The sequence below is a fragment of the Oncorhynchus clarkii genome, chromosome 17, assembly GCF_045791955.1.
Source record: "Oncorhynchus clarkii lewisi isolate Uvic-CL-2024 chromosome 17, UVic_Ocla_1.0, whole genome shotgun sequence".
In the NCBI taxonomy this organism is placed as follows: domain Eukaryota; kingdom Metazoa; phylum Chordata; class Actinopteri; order Salmoniformes; family Salmonidae; genus Oncorhynchus; species Oncorhynchus clarkii.
In genome coordinates, this window is record NC_092163.1 from 70,124,481 (window position 1) to 70,144,407 (window position 19,927).

The 19,927-nt window shown below is 41.6% G+C and overlaps 1 protein-coding gene across 2 annotated transcripts in view; it reads left to right on the forward strand.

The window, feature by feature from the left end:
- Window positions 1–10,365: 10,365 nt before the first annotated feature.
- LOC139371339 (ubiquitin-like modifier activating enzyme 7) overlaps window positions 10,366–19,927 on the forward strand; it is a 77,410-nt gene continuing 67,848 nt past the window's right edge. The window contains exons 1-12 of one of the 2 annotated variants that reach the window (XM_071111681.1): window positions 10,366–10,668; window positions 11,842–12,010; window positions 14,836–14,970; window positions 15,236–15,342; window positions 15,476–15,566; window positions 15,700–15,829; window positions 16,172–16,269; window positions 16,455–16,604; window positions 16,859–17,023; window positions 17,306–17,422; window positions 17,666–17,746; window positions 18,221–18,376. In XM_071111681.1, coding sequence (XP_070967782.1) covers window positions 10,622–10,668; window positions 11,842–12,010; window positions 14,836–14,970; window positions 15,236–15,342; window positions 15,476–15,566; window positions 15,700–15,829; window positions 16,172–16,269; window positions 16,455–16,604; window positions 16,859–17,023; window positions 17,306–17,422; window positions 17,666–17,746; window positions 18,221–18,376 — 1,446 coding nt within the window. In that variant the 5' untranslated portion in view covers window positions 10,366–10,621. The remainder of the gene's footprint in view (window positions 10,669–11,841; window positions 12,011–14,835; window positions 14,971–15,235; window positions 15,343–15,475; window positions 15,567–15,699; window positions 15,830–16,171; window positions 16,270–16,454; window positions 16,605–16,858; window positions 17,024–17,305; window positions 17,423–17,665; window positions 17,747–18,220; window positions 18,377–19,927) is intronic. The other variant, XM_071111682.1, reaches the window with a different exon arrangement.

Below are 19,927 nucleotides of genomic sequence, written 5' to 3' on the forward strand. Positions count from 1 at the left end.
GTGCTTCTACACCTGCATTGCTTGTGGTTTGGGGTTTTAGGCTGGGTGTCTGTACAGCACTTTGAGATATCAGCTGATGTAAGAAGGGCTTTATAAATACATTTGATTTGATTTGACATCCAAGCTGTTACATATCTAGGCTTTCCAAAAATGTCACGTTCATCAGTGTGTTGGTGTTTTGACAGAAACCGGTAATCCAAATCAGAGTTCCGAGTTGGATTATATTCTGTAGAATAGGGACTAACAACACAGTTTTAAAATAACTATCATAAAACATTACATAAGATTTATGGATTGCGTTATCAATGGTTTCTGTGTTATACTTCTAAAGCCTTATGGTTATGCCTCTCTCAAAGCTCATAAAACATCTTAGATGCACACAAGCACCATTGTCAATCCAAATGTAGAGAGTAGAATATAAAATACAATCTTTGTAGAGTTCCAGTCAAACGTTTGTACACACCTACTCATTCCAGGCCTTTTCTATATTTTTACTACACTGTAAAATAATAGTGAAGACATCAAAACTATGAAATAACACATATGGAATCTTGTAGTAACCAAAAAAGTGTTAAACAAATCAAAATATATTTTATATTTGAGATTCTTCAAAGCAGCCACCCTTTACCTTGACGACAGTTTTTACAAGACACTGTACTTCTGTACCATGGAGCATCTGCTGCATGGTTTGTCGTATTGGATCCTCTGCTCAGCTGAGCTGTGGGAACATTGCCTGGGGACGTCAGTGGCCTACAGCTCCACTGTAGTCAGGCAGGTAGCTCTCTGATAGAGGCAAGGAAACAGCAGCAGCGGGAGCGTTGCATCGAGACTGAAACACACAGGATGACCTCAGGTACACTACCGGTCAAACATTTTAGATCACCTACTCATTCAAGGGTCTTTCTTTATTTTTACTATTTTCTACATTGTAGAATAAGAGTGAAGACATCAAAACTAGAAAATAACACATGGAATCGTGTAGTAACCAAAAAAGTGTTAAACAAATCAGAATATATTTTATATTTGAGATCTTCAAAAAGCCACCCTTTACCTTGATGACAGCTTTGCACACTCTTGACATTCTCTCAACCAGCTTCACCTGGAATGCTTCTCTAACAGTCTTGAAGGAGTTCCCACACATGCTGAGCACTTGTTAGCTGCTTTTCCTTCACTCTGCAGTCCAACTCATCCCAAACCATCTCAATTTGGTTGAGGTCGGGGGATTGTGGAGGCCAGGTCATCTGATGCAGCACTCCATCACTCTCCTTCTTGGTAAAATAGCCCTTACACAGGCTGGAGGTGTGTTGGGTCATTGTCCTGTTGAAAAACAAATGATAGTCCCCCTAAGCGCAAACCAGATGTGATGGCATATCGCTACAGAATGCTGTGGTAGCCATGCTGGTTAAGTGTGCCTTGAATTCTAAATAAATCACAGACAGTGTCACCAGCAAAGCACCCCCACAGCATAAACACCTCCTCCTCCATGCTTTACGGTGGGAAATACACATGTAGAGATCATCCTTTCACCCACACCACATCTCACAAAGACACTGCAGTTGGAACCAGAAATCTCCAATTTGGACTCCAGAACAAAGGACAAATCTCCACCGGTCTAAAGTCCATTGCTCGTGTTTCTTGGCCCAAGCAAGTCTCTTCTTCTTATTAGTGTCCTTTAGTAGTGGTTTCTTTGCAGCAATTCGACCATGAAGGCCTGATTCACACAGTCTCCTCTGAACAGTTGATGTTGAGATGCACCTGTTACTTGAACTCTGTGAAGCATTTATTTGGGATGCAATTTCTGATGCTGGTAACTCATAGTGCTTGATGGTTTTTGCAACTGCACATGAAGAAACTTTCATAGTTCTATTGACTAACCTTCATGTCTTAAAGTAATGATGGACTGTTGTTTCTATTTGCTTATTTGAGCTGTTCTTGCTATAAAATGGAACTTGGTCTTTTACCAAATAGGGCTATCTTCTGTATACACAACTGATTGGCTCAAAAACATTAAAAAGGAAAGAAATTCCACACATTAACTTTTAAGAAGGCACACCTGTTAAATTAAATGCATTCCAGACTACCTCATGAAGCTGGTTGAGAGAAGGCCAGTTGTGCAAAGCTGTCAAGGCAAAAGGTGGCTATTTGAATAATCTCAAATATAACATATATTTTGATTTGTTAAACACTTTTTTGGTTACTACATGATTCCATGTCTGTTATTTAATTGTTTCATAGTTTCATGATGTCTTCACGATTATTCCACAATGTAGAAAATAATAAAAATAAAGAAAAACCCTTGAATGAGTAGGTGTTCTAGAACTTTTGACCGGTAGTGTAAGTGGCATGTGAACACAAATTACACTCATGCCAATTAAAAACTATGGAAGGAAACGTCCCTCTCTGCAGAGCTTCCTCCTCGGTTGCGTCCTGCCAATGCAGATACCAGCCAATTCCAGGCCGCCAGGTGGGTAGGGCTGCCGCACTGCTTCTGAGTCACGGCAGCAAATTATAACATAAGTACCTGTGAGGGCATTTTCTGTTAAACCTTACTAATGCTTGTATACTAAAATATCCTTATTTAAGCCTAGGCATTGGACTTGAGATTGTTTTAAGAAACTAACTCATATAAGATAGAAAAGTCTGTGTGCATTAATAAGAGGCCTGTTCTAACTGTTCTGTATGTGTAGTATAACCCCATGATATCTGGGAGCTCAACCAAGAGCTGACCGAAACGACTCATGTTTTGTGTGTGTGACCAGTACAACCGTACATCATCTTGGCCAGCAGTCAAAGGCACTTGCTTGACCAACTCGGGGGAACTGTTGAGCTACTGTTAGAGGAAGCATGCCTGGAGTGACTTCCTGTCATTCTGGTCCTTGTTGTCCTCACTCAGTTGCGACAGACTGAAGTAACCTTTTCACCCAGTTGTCTCCCCTCACACACACACACACACACACACACATACACAGGGTCACGTGTTTTGCAGATGCTTGCATGGGGTAGCTTGACTAAATAAATGCTCCTGTTGTCACGTTCTGACCTTAGTTCTTTTGTTATGTCTTTGTTGTAGTATGGTCAGGGCGTGAGTTGGGTGGGTAGTCTATGTTCTTTTTTCTATGTTGTGGTTTTGTGTTTGGCCTGGTATGGTTCTCAGAGGCAGGTGTCGTTCGTTGTCTCTGATTGAGAATCATACTTAGGTAGCCTTTTCCCACCTATGTTTTGTGGGTGATTGTTTTCTGTTATGTGTCACAGTTGAAACTTCATGGAGTAACATCAAGAATGCATACACAGAAATGCCAAAGAAAGTTATTGGCTTTAGAAAGAAGAAGGGCCAGAAGTGGTTTTTAACACAAGCTACATGGAAGAAAATAGATGAGACGGCTTGCTAAACTGCTGAGCGCAGAATCACCCAGGCTGATTGAGCAAGCACAGCAAGAATATAAGACCAAGGACAAAGAGGTAAAAAAAAAGAGTGCTCAAAGGGATGTGAGCCTTTGTCCAGGAATTGGCTTGTGAGACAGAACAAGCTGCAGCAAGAAGAGAACCAAGCACTGTAGATAAGATCACAAGACAGCTCTGTGGCCAAGTTAGTAACCATACAATGCCAGTCAAAGCCAAACAAGGTAAAATGTTAACAACCGAAGAGGAACAAACTGCAAGATGGATCCAGCACTTTGAAGAGGTCCTCAACTGGCCAAAGCCGAATGATCCAGCAGATTGATTCTATTGACACCAGCCCAGCAGTTGAAGCAGAGGTCCAAGCATCCATCAAGGCTATGAAGAGTGGCAAAGCACCAGGTATTGACACTCTGCAGGCTGAGCTACTTAAAGCTAATGTTAACTACCAAGCTGCTGACTGTTCTCTTTTGCAAGATATTATACCACAAGACTGGAGAAAAGGCCTCATCATCAAACTGCCAAAAAAAGGAAACCTCAGCTAATGTGACAACTGGAGAGGTATAACCCTCCTCTCCATCCCCAGAAAAAACTTCTGAAGAGTACTTCTCAAAAGGATTGACACTGCTGTCGATGACAAACTCAGACAAGAACAAGCAAGGTTCCGCAAAGGAAGAGGATGCATCGACCAGACCTTTGCCCTGCGCAACGTTATTGAGCAGTGCCTCGAGTGGAACGCACCCCTCTACATCAACTTTATTGATTTCAAGAAGGCATTCAACAGTGTTCACTGTGAGAATTTATGGAGGATCCTTGGAAACTACGAAATACCACCCAAGATTAATAACCGTTGGGAAGTTGGGAAGTTCTATGAACACTTTGAATGAAGCATCATCCTTGATAATCCTCTTACAGAGTCATTTCAAGTTAAGTTTGGTGTCAGACAAGGCTGCATCCTCTCGCCAATACTTTTCTTGTTACCATCGACTGGGTAATGTGTCAAACAACATCTGACCATTCCTGAGGAATCCAGTGGACAGTCTTCTCCCAGATGCGCTTTCAGTCGATTATGTCCCATATGGAGCACAAAAGTCTACAGCCTGAAAACTAAGAACAGGTTCTATAATAGCAATGTGAAGTCGCTGCTTTTATATGGCTCTGAGTGATGGAGGGTAGTCAAAAGTGAGATGAGCAAGGTTGATGCCTTTCACAATGCTTGCCTCCGCAAGATCTCCAACATGTTCTTGCCAAACAAGATCTCCAACGAGAACCTGTATAGGTGTCACGGATTCCTAGGAGTGGTGGGTGTAGAGTCAGGCGCAGAGAGCAATACTTCCAAATGAATGCGTATATTGCGCTTGGTCTAGCCAAAAATCAGGCAATGACCATAAATCAAGTATGTCTCCAAAACCCATGAAAAGAACATACAACAAAATACTCAGGCGAAAAACAACTTCACCACAGACAGTAAGGATAAGCCCACACAAAAGCAGGCGGGCACTAGAAGTTTAAATAGACTATTGACGAACCAAAATAAGCAACAGGTGAAAACAATCAAGACAAAACCAACAGAAAAGAAAAAGGGATTGGTGGCAGCTAGTAGACCGGTGACCACGACCGCCGAGCGCCGCCCGAACAGGGAGAGGAGCCACCTTCGGTGGAAGTCGGGACAATAGGAGGAAGTGCTGTAAGAACATTGTCCTGGAAATAAAGATATGCAGGTTGCGTTGGCTTGGTCATGTGCTGAAGAAGCCGCCAGAAAGGATCCCCAAAGTTGGACACCAACTGAAAAGCGCAAGAGGCAGGCCAAAAACAACATGGCGACAGACAGTGGTGGCTGAGCTGGAAGAGATGGGTCTTTCATGGGACAGGATGCAAACTGTGGCCAAAGACAGACTCCAGTGGCTAACGATTGTTGCAGCCTTATGTCCCACCCGGGACAAGAGGACTAAGCAGTAAGCACCCCCAGCCTCATCAACGTAACTTACATAGTAAGTGTGATCAATGGCAGCAGATGCTTTAGCATGATCAACACTGTCACTTAGCTCTGTATCTACCGTATTTCTTCATCTTTCCCTGGGGCATTGTGTCCGCTTTTGATGACGATCAGGGAAGGAGAAAATGATGGGCACCGCAGTCGGGGTGAGGTGGATATTTCCCTCCTTGTCATCATGCTGAAAACACATATTCAAAGTGATGGGCACAGGGACGAGAGTGTTGTGTTGGTTTCCAATGAATCTACCTGACATTTTCTACCTACTGCTGCAGCCTGGGCTTTTTGAAATGAGAACCTATGAAAAAAAAGATTATGTATTTAATAGTAGGCTAGTTCTTAGCCAAGTGTAAACAGTAAACAACGAATATACTAGTCAGCCGTTAAACATAAAATCAAACGCGACCAAAATAATGGAATTGCCATGGAAACGCTTGGGGGAAAGGGCCCTGGTGGCAAGAAACCGAGTCTCCTCATTGCCCCCCAGAAATATTAGCCTACATTTAGGCTGTTGAATCAAGTTCAATCTGTACTCCAATGCACATCTGGTGTGCATTATAAAAACAGGAAGAAAGGTGGCGAGGGAGGTGTAAAAGACAAAGGGAAAGAGGTAAGAAGAGCAGGGAAGGCAGCTTATGATTAATGAATCACAGTGAGACCTAATATTATCTCAGTTCATCACAATTACATAATAGTGTCTCTAGTGGTGTCTCCTAACCAGTCCTGGGCTCCCAGTCGGCCCGAAGGTTATCTTAAGAGCGGGTGAGGTGGCAATGACAGGACTGGGGGTTGGTATCCTCTCTCACATCAAAACATACCTGCAGACGAGAGACAGAATAAACATTTAAAAAAAGGTTTAAACATGCTAACACTGTCAGTCATCACAATCATCAGGTGAAATGCAAAACTGAGGCAAGAAAATGGCCTTGCCGAACCCCCCCCTTCTAATTTCCTTAATTTTGTGGTTAGTCAAATACTGTGTTATATTAAACAGGAGGGAGTAAAATGTAGGCAAGCAATAAACATTTCAGAACAACTACTAGTCGAATAAGACATGAGGGAAATGACAAATTTTGGCAAGGAGATTTATTTATTTACTAATATACTTGAAACAAATAGCCAAACCGAAAACTGCAGACATTATAAGTGCGATCACATAGATACTGTATAAAAAATCAAATGAAACGCAGCCTAATGTGATCAGAAATCCCAACTAGCAAGCAAGTCGCAGCAATGAAGAATTGATTGCGAGCACGTTCACGCTGAGGGAGGGAGAATTCTGGCAGGGGGGAGTGTTTCGACACAACACCGTTCCTCAAGTTATAACGTGTTAGCTGCTTACTGGACCCTGGCAATCTGTGTGAAATGTTAGTGGTTAGTTCGTTAGCTAGTTAACAAACCACTATCTATTAACTAATGTTTTCCCTCTGCAGTATGTGGTTAATTTTCAGAATGAGACAATTAGGTGAAAATGAGGCGTTGCTTGTTAAACAAGTGGATTCAGGGATCAAGTGTAGCTGGAACCTGGCTTAATCTGGATGCTACTATAGAGGTGAAAGGAACATCACTCACTTTCCCTCTTTCTCACTTTTGCTGACACATTGTAGAACAGATGTCCACAGGAAGAAAGTGTACAATGTAATAATGTGCAGTGTAGCCCAAAGATATTGTTTTTGTTGTATTGAACTTGACAGTAACACGTGTGAGTGAGGGTACTTTTTTTTACTCAGTGAACATTATTTTTGCACACGTTATACTTTAAGATATTTTTTTCCCAAGTGCAAAGTTTGTGTGTGTGGTCACAAGTGTTATATTATAAAGGCTGTCATGACTAACTGCAATATTAGTGTATTGTTTTTTTTCAAGACTTGAGTGTCATTTGCAGTAAAGTCTAGGCAACAAATAACATTGGATTACTTTCTTTACATTTTTTAGCTGCGAGTTAGGTTCACATTAACCACTTTTTATTTTACACAGACTTATCACGTAGATCATATTCTTTGTTGTTAAATTAGTTAAAACCTGCATTTCCCCATAGCCGGGATTATTTGCATGTTTCAGTGCAACAAAAAAGTGTCAACTTTTTGGGCCCTCAGCAGTTTGCATCCCTGTGTAAAGCATCTCTTTAATAACACTTCATGTTGACCCGACCAAGTGACCTCTCACCTTTGATGCTGTGCCCTCTATGTAGACAGTTCAGATGCGGGAGGGGTTCACCGACACAGCTGATATAACCTAGAGGATTTAGGGAAAAGGGGCGAGAGGGATGAAGTGAAAGAGAGACTGTTAATGAGAAAATAAGGTAGTTAAAGAGACAGTGTTCAACAGGAATCTATGCGTGTGGCCTCACCTGGTGTCTACACTAAGTGGCTGCAGAGTACTTTATATTGAAAAACATGCACAGACACACGACGACAAACAATATAGCATAGTTATAGAAATAATTAAGTGTCTTACTATTCTCCCTGGTTGGCCCTCTTGCCTATTCTTTGAAGGTAGAAGGAGCCACAGTTATACACCTGAGCCTGCTTACTGCACAACACAATCCATCAATCAGATTGATACATGAGTGTGTAGGTGCGGGATATAGGGTGTCTAATTGTTCTAATTTTTTTCAATATGGGTGGCTTAAAATAGACTGCTTTGTTTTTGTATAGACATCACACCGTTACTTAAACAGCACCCTCACCTGAGAAATATAAATCAAATGGAGCACACACAAGGCTGCGTGCTCAGCCCTCTCCTGTACTCCCTGGCCATGCACGCCTCCAACCCAATCATTAAGTTTGCAGACGACACAACATTAGTGGGCTTGATCACCAACAACGAAGAAGCAGCCTACAGGGAGGAGGTGAGGGCACTCGGAGTGTGGTATCATGAAAACTACCTCTCACTCAAAGTCAATAAAACAAAGGAGATGATTGTGGACTTCAGGAAACAGCAGAGGGAGCACCCCCCTATCCACATCGAAGGGACAGCTGAGGAGAAGGTGGTCCACCACAGACAGTGTGGTGAAGAAGGCGCAACAGCGCGTCTTCAACCTCAGGAGGCTGAATAAATTTGGCTTGTCACCCAAAACCCTGACAAACTTTTACAGATGCACAATTGAGAGCATCCTGTCGGGCTGTATCACAGCCTGGTACGGCAACTGCACCGCCCTCAACCGCAAGGCTCTCCAGAGGGTGGTGCGGTCTGCACAACGCATCACTGGGGGCAAACTATCTGTCCCCCATGACACCATGACACCACCCAATGTCACAGGAAGGCCAAAAAGATCATCAAGGACAACAACAATCATCAAGGAGCTACTGCCTGTTCACACCGCTATCATCCAGAAGGCGAGGTCAGTACAGGTGCATCAAAGCTGGGACCGAGATGTTTTTCAATCTCAAGGCCATCAGACTGCTAAACAGCAATCACTAACTCAGAGGCTGCTGCCTATATTGAGACCTAATCACTGGACACTTTCATAAATGGATCACTAGTCACTTTAAACAATGCCACTTTAAATAATATTTACATATCTTACATTACTCGTATCACGTTTATACTGTATTTTATACCATCTACTGCACCTTGCCTATGCCGCTCGGCCATCACTCATCCATATACTTCTATTTACATATTCTCAATCACCCCTTTAGATGTGTATTAGATAGTCGTAGGGGAATTGTTATTACTTGTTAGATATTACTGCACTGTCAGAACTAGAAGCACAAGCATTTCGCTACACTCGCATTAACATCTGCTAACCATGTGTATGTGACCAATAAAATTAGATTTGAACTGGGAATTGAATAACTGCAGTTGACATAGCTAAATAAATTAAAGAATACTCTTATTGCAATGTGGATGGCTCTTAAAGGAGCCTTTGGTTGTGCATAGTGTAGTCTATGGTGTTGCTAGGGAACAGAACCCTCTTCAAAGAAGTAGGAGGTGAAGATCTCCCCACAGATTGCCTCTCGCTCTGCTTTGTTGGACCCCATCCTTGAAACATCCTGCAGACTTCTCCAGTTACAAGGTATCTGTAGGAATATGAAAGATAATGTCATTATTAGACTTTACATCACCAGGTAATTGTGGATTACTAAAGTATAATATCCCTTAAAACAAATTATGTTAACATTGGATTGATAGATGCATGTGCACACACATGTGCATGTGTAGCATGATAATAACAGGACCATATCAAGGATAGCATCCCAAATGAATACAAAATACCACTTGAAGCTTGATGATGAGTTGATCATTTGAATCAGCTGTGCAGTGCTAAGGCAAAAACAAAGAAGTGCGTGCACCCCTTGGAGTCCCCATGACCTGTTCATCTGTAGACAGCCTTTCATAGCTTTTTATCGGAGGACAGAAAACTTCATTATACTCAAATTACACCACACTGAATATTATGTAACTATTATCTCCGTCCTAACTTTCTAGGGACTGGAACTACACAAGTACCTGCTCTATCCAGAATAGTCTACTCTCTCACATTGAGAGTTGGGGCTGCTATCCTTTCACCCTCCACCATGGCAGTTAACTAGCTACCTATAAATGCAGTTGGAGTTTGTTTTTTACAGTGATAAATACATCAAGATAGCTAGCTAATGTGAAGTTATGTAGCTGGTGACGTTTAATTCACTTAACTAGATATTTATACAGCATGTAAAGTTGGCTAGATAGCTAGCTAGCCAACTAGCTCCTTTAGCAGCTCATTTGAGTTAGCCTACACTGTAGCTAGTTAGCTAATAATACATCGTTTTTTTTTACATTTTCGAAATATATTTACTTGGTTCTCCCAGCCATGTGGATAATTCGAAACAGGGAAGCAAAATGTGTTTGTCACCAGAGCGTTTTAGAGGATATTACTATAGAACTGTTTACCCATTTAATAACCAGACCTTCATACAAATCTGCTATGCGGAATTCATGACACACAATCGAACAGTGCTATATGCTGCCAGCACCCGCACAAGGGAGTCACAGTTGTCAGCCTAAGCGGCACTCGGCAATTGACTGCTTTCTTGTGAACATGCCCACTGGTGATAGAGGTGATGACGTCATTTAGAGAAAAGCGAAAGTTAAATAATCGTTCTACTGAAAAAGTTTTACAGGTAGCATTCTTGTTCTAAACCCTACTCAGGAATACATTTAAGAAACTTGAATAGGGAACAGTTTGGCTCTGCACAATAGAACGAAATAAAACGGTTAGGCTGTAGACTAGATCACTTCCAAAACATGTCTGAAAGCAATGATATCGACGAGGGCTTTTACTCCCGACAGCTGTAAGTATAGCCTGTCATGTCCAAAGGAAACTACAATTTGACAGTTGACATGCATCTAGCAAGGTTATTATAGTTTTGAGTTTTTATATTCGTTTTGATTTCTATTCGCTTCTCTACTTTTATTTTAAATTCAGTTTATTTTCAGTTAGTATAAACATAAAAAATAAATCGTTTTTATATTATTTGGTTTCAGTTTCAGTGTTAGGGGAAGAAATCATGATTTAAACCTAACCCTAACCTTGACCACACTGCTAACCTTATGCCTAAACATAATCTTAAATTAAGACCAAAAAGCGAATTTTTGTAGCCAAATCTGACATTGAGACTGTGGAATCTGACTTTGTGTTTTTTTTGGGCGATGTCACTTCTTACAACTGGGGGCAGTAATACATAAGGTGATGTCTCAGGTCATAGGTTAGGTTAGGTTTAAAATGTAAAGTCTGTCTCAATGTGACTTGGATTTAAAAGGAATAGTGCAGAGACTGGCTTTTCACTAGTTAACACAGCCACAAAGTCAGATTTCACAGCCACGAAGTCAAAATTGGCTGCAAAAATGAGCTTTTTGGTCATAATTTAAGGTTAGGGTTAGGCATGAAGTTAGCAGTGTAGTTTATTTTAGGGTTAAAGGGATACTTAGGGGGTTTGGCAATGAGGTCCATCGTCTACTTCCCCAGGGTCAGATAAACTTGTGGATACAAATTTTATGTTTCTGTGTCAAATATGAAGGAAGTTAGAGGTACAGCATAGCTGTAGAGCCAATACTAACTGGCGTTAGCGCAATGACTGGAAGTGTATGGGTATCTGTTAATTGAATGGGCGGGGTTTATCCATAATTATTACTTTGTGGCTGTGGTAACTAGTGACGACCCTGAGACTGGTGCAAAAAATATGGTGGAAGGAAACTCTCTCACCCATGTTAACACCAATCCAATGCTTTTTAACTTTAGTGACGATTTTGTACCTGTAGTGATATCTAGTGATAATGATGCACAGGCCTATATGAAACATCGCCATTTCCAGGCAGCATTTCCCTGCCAGATTCAGACCCGATATCCACATCCAAAAAGCCTGAAAACCCCATTCGATTTTTCCTCTTTATTTTTTTTAGTTTCAGTTTACTATAATAACCTTGGCATCTAGTAACAGTCTTGTCTTTTGGGCACTGTGTGGCAGGTATGTGTTGGGTCATGAGGCGATGCGTCGCATGGGGACAGCTAATGTCCTCATTGCGGGGATGCGGGGTCTAGGGGTGGAGATCGCCAAGAATGTCATCCTCTCTGGAGTGAAGTCCGTCACTGTGCAGGATGAGGGACCAGCTGAGTGGATGGACTTCTCCTCACAGGTAGGCTACCTGTGTCATAGAGTAACCCTGTTATACTGTAATTCTGTTCAAGAAATATTCTGCCCCCTAGACTAATTTAGGAATACAGGGTTTAAAAGGTCTCAATGTCATCATGTCACAGCAAGAAAGAGACTACTTGGCCTCAGCAGGCATTCCTGCCAATATCACCTGGCACAGGTGGAGTCGACAAATTGAGGCTGTTCTGAGGGCAAAAGGGGGTGCAACCAGTGATGGTCGGTGCCATTTAAATGAGGGAAGATTTTTTTATTTTTTATGAACATGGCCTTATTTCTATTACAACATATTGGATGACTGTCATTCAGCTCAATTGAACATTTAGGCTACTATAAGATACTAACATTTTCCCTGTACACATCATGAGGTTGCTACAACCTAGCCAATGAATTAAAGTTTACAATGTAGGTGCACAGATCGAGAGAATTTTGAGTAATCAAGGTGACAGACAGTGACACATACAAACAGCTCGTTGTATAAATAATTCCGGCTCGCATCTATCTACGCATTCTCCTCCTCTCATCTTTTTCCATTTACTTGTGGACTTCAGTGCACAACACATCAGCTGTGTTTGAGTCAACTACTCACCACATTTCATGCACTGCAGTGCTAGCTAACTGTAGCTTTTGCTTTCAGTACTAGATTCCTTCTCTGATCCTTTGATTGGCTGGACAACATGTCAGTTCATGCTGCTAGAGCTCTGATAGGTTGGAGGATGTCCTCCGGAAGCTGTCATAATTACAGTGTGTCTATGGAAGGGGGTGAGAACCATGTGCCTCCTGGGTTTTGTATTGAAGACAATGTACCCATAGGAGGACAGAAGCTAAGTGTCCTCCGGCTACACCATGGTGCTACCCTACAGAGTGCTGCTGAGGCTACTGTAAAACTTCATTGCAAAACAGTGTGTTTTAATAAACTATTTGGTGAGGTGAATATATTTAGTATAGTTTTGTCTAAAAAAGGATAACTTTAATGTTTCACGATTTTTCTTTTTATTACATTCACTGAGGAGCCTCCACTGGGTGCAACACAATATTAGGAAGGTGTTTTGGTTACAGCATGATTCCATATGTGTTATTTCATAGTTTTGATGTCTTCGCTATTATTCTAAACAATTTTTTTTTTCAATAAAGTAAAAATAAAGAAAACCCTTGAATGAGTAGGTGTGTCCAAACTTTTGACTGGTACTGTATATATATATATATAAACAATTTGAGTACTCATATAACAACAATATATTCTCTAATTATATCAATAGATCTAATTCCAAACATAATTATTCCCATGAATAATTTGGCGACAGTCTGAATTTGTTCTAAACTGACTTGCCTAGTTAAATAAAGGTTAAATAAAGGATACATTTTTTAAAATATTAAAATATGCCTCCTACCTCTCTGTTTCATGTCTCAAGTACTGTAGCCGCGAAGCCAGCATGGATATAATGTAAGAATGTACTAATATTGTAATGCTCCGGGTGTCGTGGGTGTGGAGTCAAACGCAGGAGACAGAGAGTGCAATGCTGTGCGTCTTTAATAGCACCAACGCACCACAGGGTGCTCACAATAGTTACGTTCCCAAACACAGGGAATCAAAATGTACAACGGAAAAATCACGACCAGGCACTAACACGTACCTCTACAACAGAGCCGAAGGTTACACTGAAATAATCCCGCACAACAACCAGGCGGGCCGGCTGTCTAATAAAGACAAACCAATGAAACATAAACAGGTGCTACCAATAAACATACAAGGAGGGGGAGGAAAAACAATCAGTGGCAGCTAATAGGCCGGTGACGACGATCGCCGAGCGCCACCCGCCCGGGAAGGGGAACCACCCTTCGGTCGGACTCGTGACAAATATTTACCATATTCTAATAATTATCATGTGCCAACGTATCGCCAAGGTCCATGCCATGGTGAAATTTGCACACTTGGGGATCTGAAATAATCGGATGGTGAAACTTGCATCCAGCCAACCAGAAGGCGAAGCAAGGCGAAGCAATTCATGCAATTCATGCATAACATCTTGGCCATGTTCTGTTATAATCTCCACCCGGCACAGCCAGAAGAGGACTGGCCACCCCTCATAGCCTGGTTCCTCTCTCGGTTTCTTCCTAGGTTCTGGTCTTTCTAGGGAGTTTTTCCTAGCCACCGTGCTTCTACAGTACACCTGCATTGCTTGCTGTTTGGGGTTTTAGGCTGGGTTTCTGTACAGCACTTTGTGACATCAGTTGATGTAAGAAGGGCTTTATAAATACATTTGATTTGATTGATAATGTCCTGCAAATAAACATTATTTTTAAAGTTTAAATTTTTTATTTTGAAAGTAGTAGGCATTAAGAATTAGCATAAATGTGGATTGGAGCGTTATAGTTACATGATGACATTACATCATGTACCTTCAAAATTTCCATCATCATTTGTCGCAATAAAGTTAGACAAAAGAAAAATCCATAAAAATGTTGTCAATCTTTAGAAAATATATCCTATATCTGCCATTTCCATTACTCGTGTCGCAAAGATTTGTTTTTGTCGCAAAGATTTTTTTTTGCTTTTGTCGAATAAACCTAAGTCAATGGAAACCTGTCTAATGATTTCATATGTACTTTGAAGATGGAACATGGACAATAACTATTTAGAGCAATCCACGTTAGGCTGTCTCTATCACACTGCCATCTCTGTAACTATTTAGCACCTGATATTAAAGAAGGGAAATAGGAATACAGGGGCATATAACATTCTGAAAATGTTCATTCAGATCAGATGTTATTTTGTCAAACTACTCCTGAACCCCAATGTTTCCCTTCCAGTTTTTCCTGCTGGCATCTCACCTTGGTCAGAACCGAGCCCTGAGTTCCCTATCTCAGCTGTCTGGCCTTAACCCCCATGTCCATGTGTCTGCCCACACTGGGCCACTGAAGGAGACGCTGCTGCAACAATTCCAGGTAGGCCTGAACCTTGCCCTGCGTTTACCCACTTTCTCTCTGGACTTGCATTACACAGCTAGGGTTGCAAAAATCTGGTAACGTTCTCAAAATGTCATGGTTTTCTGGAAAACCCGGTTGGAAGATTGTTGGAATCAGGAGGGAACAGACAGGAAACCAGGATTTCTGGAAAACCTGGGAATTTTCAGGAAGCTGACCAGATTTTTTCAACCCTAGGTATAGCAATAATATTAAAGGTGAGAACATATCTTATTTGTTTTCCCAGGTGGTGGTGCTGACTGACTCCTCTCTGGATGACCAGCAGCGTTTTGGGACGTTTTGTCATTCAAATGGAATCAAGTTCATTGTGGCTGATACCAAAGGACTTTGTGGGTGAGGGGGGTGACACACCATCTCTACTTTAACCAATAATAACCTGTCCTGTAACAGTCCTCATCCATAGTAGATATGAGTGATGCATAGCTGGTTCAGTTCCCCAATGGTTATTGTTTTGGTTCTATTGCAGTCAGTTATTCTGTGACTTTGGGGAGGAGTTTGAGGTCTTGGACACTGATGGGGAGACACCTGCATCAGCCATGATAGATCATATCACCAAGGTATCCAATGCTTACCTTTCCTTAACTATTGAAGATGGTGGCATTTTCATGTTATACCTGGGAAAACAGTATGTCAGTGGACAAGATCATAGAGCAAAAACCACTGTTACACATTGTTCTCTTGCGTCTATAGGCGGATCCTGGAGTGGTCACATGCATTGAACAGAGGCATGGCTTTGTAAATGGCAGCACTGTGTCCCTCTCTGAAGTGTGTGGCATGACAAAGCTCAATAGCTATGGACCAGTGGACATCAAAGTCCTTGGTGAGTTCTTATTCACAGGGGAAAAGCATCCAAAATAATGGTGGTTTAGAACAAGAATGCAGAAAATGTACTTTGCCCCTTAAGTGCCACCAGTAAAACTTGTTTACTAGAAAGATATTTCAACTTTAGTTTCTCTCGAAAGGACATCTCCTTTTTTAATATTATATAATTGTTGTAATATGAGGCATATCTAAGCTACTTTAAAAAAAAAAAATAATACATGACAGGAAATGGCATGACAGTGGTGGTGATGACATTTAATATGGACAGAAATGTAAATGAATATGATGATTCATACATTATGATGTGTGTGTAAATGATGACATGTTCTTTCATTGCCAGGCCCTGATTCCTTCAGTATTTGTGACACCTCAAGCTTTTCTGAGTATAAGAAAGGCGGCGTAGCAACTGAGGTCAAGAAGTCTAAAATACTACAATTTGTAAGTATTGTTTCTTAATTTTATCAAATTAATTATGTTGGACTAGGCATTCATCTCTCCCAATAATAATATTTTGATATTTACTGTATCATATGGAAAGCCAACCTTACCAATATGGGGTTCAATGACATTGCACTCAGTTCACTATGCTTACTTTATGCCTATACTTTCTGTACTTGTTACAGAAACCCCTTGACGAGGCCTTGGTTGACCCTGAGTTACTAGTAATGACTGACTATGGGAAGATGACGAAGCACCAGACACTGCACCTGGCCTTCCAAGCCCTGCATGGCTTTGTGAAGAGAGTGGGACGACTACCTAAGCCCAGGTCCCAGGTCAGTGAAAGACAATACAAAATAATATTTATTTTTCTGGTATGGAACATTCATGTGTTGGTAGAAGAAATCTTATGACATTATACTGTATTTGCCTGTCTCACCACGCTTTGTCATGTTCAGTAGGCTAAGAAAGCATCTTTAGAATCTGTGAAAGATATTTGAACCAGTAGCTCAAGTTGGATAGAATCCCTAAAGAAACTGGTCATGCTCTGTCTTACTATGGAGTCGGCTGTCCATCCATCCCCCTACAGTCGGATGCTGAGCTACTGGTAGCCATGGTGACAGAACTGAATAAGGTGTCCCATCTGGATCAGTTAGATGAAGGTGTGGTGCAGAGTCTGTCCTTCACTGCCTGTGGTGACCTGGCCCCTGTTAACGCCTTCATCGGAGGGCTGGCCGCCCAAGAAGTCATGAAGGTGAGGACAAAAGTCCCGAGAAGGAACATAGGTATCCAACACATTTAGGCACTAAAGAAATATGAAGAGCTTGCAGTCCCAATAATTCAAAGCTGCCCTATGATCTAGTCAAGCCCCTTGACAGTAGAATGCATTTATTACACCTTTATGAGCAAACTGCTACGGTTTCTGTACTCCATAAAGCACTGCCAGGGATAGTGAAGTGCCTGTGATGTGCTGTATGGTTCATAGTGTTGATATGTTTGCCTGTGTGCCTGATGTTCATATTTGGTGTCCCTATAGGCGTGCACTGGGAAGTTCACCCCTCTTCAGCAGTGGCTGTACTTTGATGCACTGGAGTGCCTTCCTGAAGGCAACGGTGGAGAGGGAGAGGAACTGACAGAGAGCACTTGTTCACCAGTAAGATTTTAATACATAATATTTAAAAAATATTAATATCAGCCAATACATATTCAAATAAATATATATATAATATCAGCCAAAAGCTAGCTATCGATTACTATCTCCCCCCATAAAGAATAATTAATGTAGCCTTAGGAAGCTATGTTTTATCTATCAGGAAAATTATCAATTGGCATGTGTTGGTGGATATGTATTCCCTGCCTGTCTGCATTATCCACTGCTCTACTGTCTCTATTGCAGAGAGGCTCTCGGTATGACGGGCAGACTGCAGTGTTTGGATCAGGCTTCCAGGAGAGGCTTGGTGAACAGAAGTATTTCCTTGTGAGTGCCAGTCTTCTCATCTCTCACCAGCAGGGGGTGCCCCCTGCATGGCCAAACAGGCCTCAGTGTCATTCTTTCCCTCTGGTCATTCCTGCTAGTGTTGATAATGACACGTGCAGGAAACAGCTGTGATTCAGGTGGCAATTCCTGTTAGCGTTTGGTCCTGCCAAGCCCTCACCTTCCAGGCTTCCTTTGCATGTGTTATGCTAGCTTTTAGTTGTTTTGCTTTGTGTGTGTGCGCGTGAGTTTGTGCGTGCATGCTTGTTTTATTGCACTCTCACCAGTTCTGTTTCCACATGAGTGTGTTGGAGTGAAAGTCTTAATACCCTCTGATGTGCAAAAAGTAGCTTGGCATATACTATGACAAATGTGTTGATTAAGTGATATTTATACAGTAGATGAATGCAGCTTGGGTTGAATTTGTTCTATTTTATTTTGTATTCTAACATGTCTTCTGTCATGATGTGTCGTCAGGTTGGGGCTGGCGCTATAGGTTGTGAACTTCTCAAGAATTTTGCTCTGATTGGCCTGGGGGCTGGAGAGGGTGGGCACATCACTGTGACAGACATGGACTCCATTGAGAGATCCAATCTAAACCGACAATTTCTCTTCAGGTCTCAAGACATTGGGGTAAGAGAGAAGCAATTCTAAACACAAGCACAATTCTCAAAATGCTTACTAGATATTGAAATTATCAGATGCCTTTTATGTTGTAGAATTGTTTTTATTCATTTTCAACACATTTTCCTTTTTAAGATGGAACTGATCTTTTATTTGTGACAAAATCATTATTGATGGATGTTGATGACACATGCAGAGAAGGAGAGACAGAAAGTATAATTTATACTGAGAGTGTGTTTCTCTGTTAATCATGATTCGTGGCAACAAGTTTAATGTTTACACAGATTTGTTAACATTTAAAACCATGGGAAAGATAAATAAATATTAATCTGACTCACAGGCGAGAGATCACATTCTTCTAGAACACACAGAGGGAAACCTTGTACTGCAAATTCCCTCATCCCAGCGTTTTTCAGCTCCATAATTAAAGTACAGACAGTTTTGTTTGCCTTGGTAGTTGTCCCGCTGTCCTTTGCTCCAGTTGGTAAAGTCAAATCTGGACCCATCGCTGCAGAGCCATAGGCCTTCCTGAGCAAGATCATAACCTCCAATCCAGGCGTGAGAAAATCCCCCAGTTTGTATCATTACCATCTTCTGTATGAAATTATATTCTGCTGTGCTGTGGACGGATGCCAGGTTGGCTCCCTGATACACACAGAACTGCTCAGACTCTGTACCTGAAGCAGCGGGATCCGTATTTGGACCAGCCAGAGGGACATGCGCTCCTGCACTCTGTCCCCTCCAACCTCTCCCCTGTTCCCTGAAAAGCCTCCTGATACAAGCCCTGTTCTCCATCCATCTCTACCGAGGGCTCCAGAGTTTCCAGGTCATTCACGTCAGCTTGATACTTAACAGCATCAATTTCCTGAAACATCTGGAGACCTGGGCTCTGTTCAATGCTGTTTCCCTCACCACCCATCTCCTGCATATGATGAATACGTTCACCATTGGTCTCCAGTCTGGGTTGAAAGCAGGGAGCTGGTCCAGGTTGGCCTCCATCAAGGACTTTGCATCGTCCAGTGCAAAGGCACCGCTTAGAAGCAGGATGGTCTTTATCGCCATAGTTACAGTTTTCCGATCGAGTGTTTCACAGGTAGTTTCTGTAGGTTCTGTTCAGATGGAGAAAGAGGAACACTTTTATACAGGTAGCTCACATGTCCACAAGGAAACAACTGCCAATTCCCAACAATTGTAAGCTCCTTTTCCTGATAAGTTTCTTACACATTCCCATTATAATTGATCAAAGTACAAAACAACATGTTTATCTATTTCCAGTTCATATCACATTTTCATTCATAAACGGGGATATATTGCTGATTGGAAAGATTGTACAGCCTGATCCTATTATATTTAGTTTAGTTTTCTGCCTCGTCAGCCAAGTCAAGACGAAATTAATGAGAAAAACACACACACACACACACACACACACACGCACTCCCACATCCAACCTTACACACCCCAATGGTAAAAACACATATCTGTCTGCGTTGAATCTGAATATAGTTAGGACATATTGTGCTTAGGAAAAATTGTGTCCGGCAAACTGTTTATATAACTAAA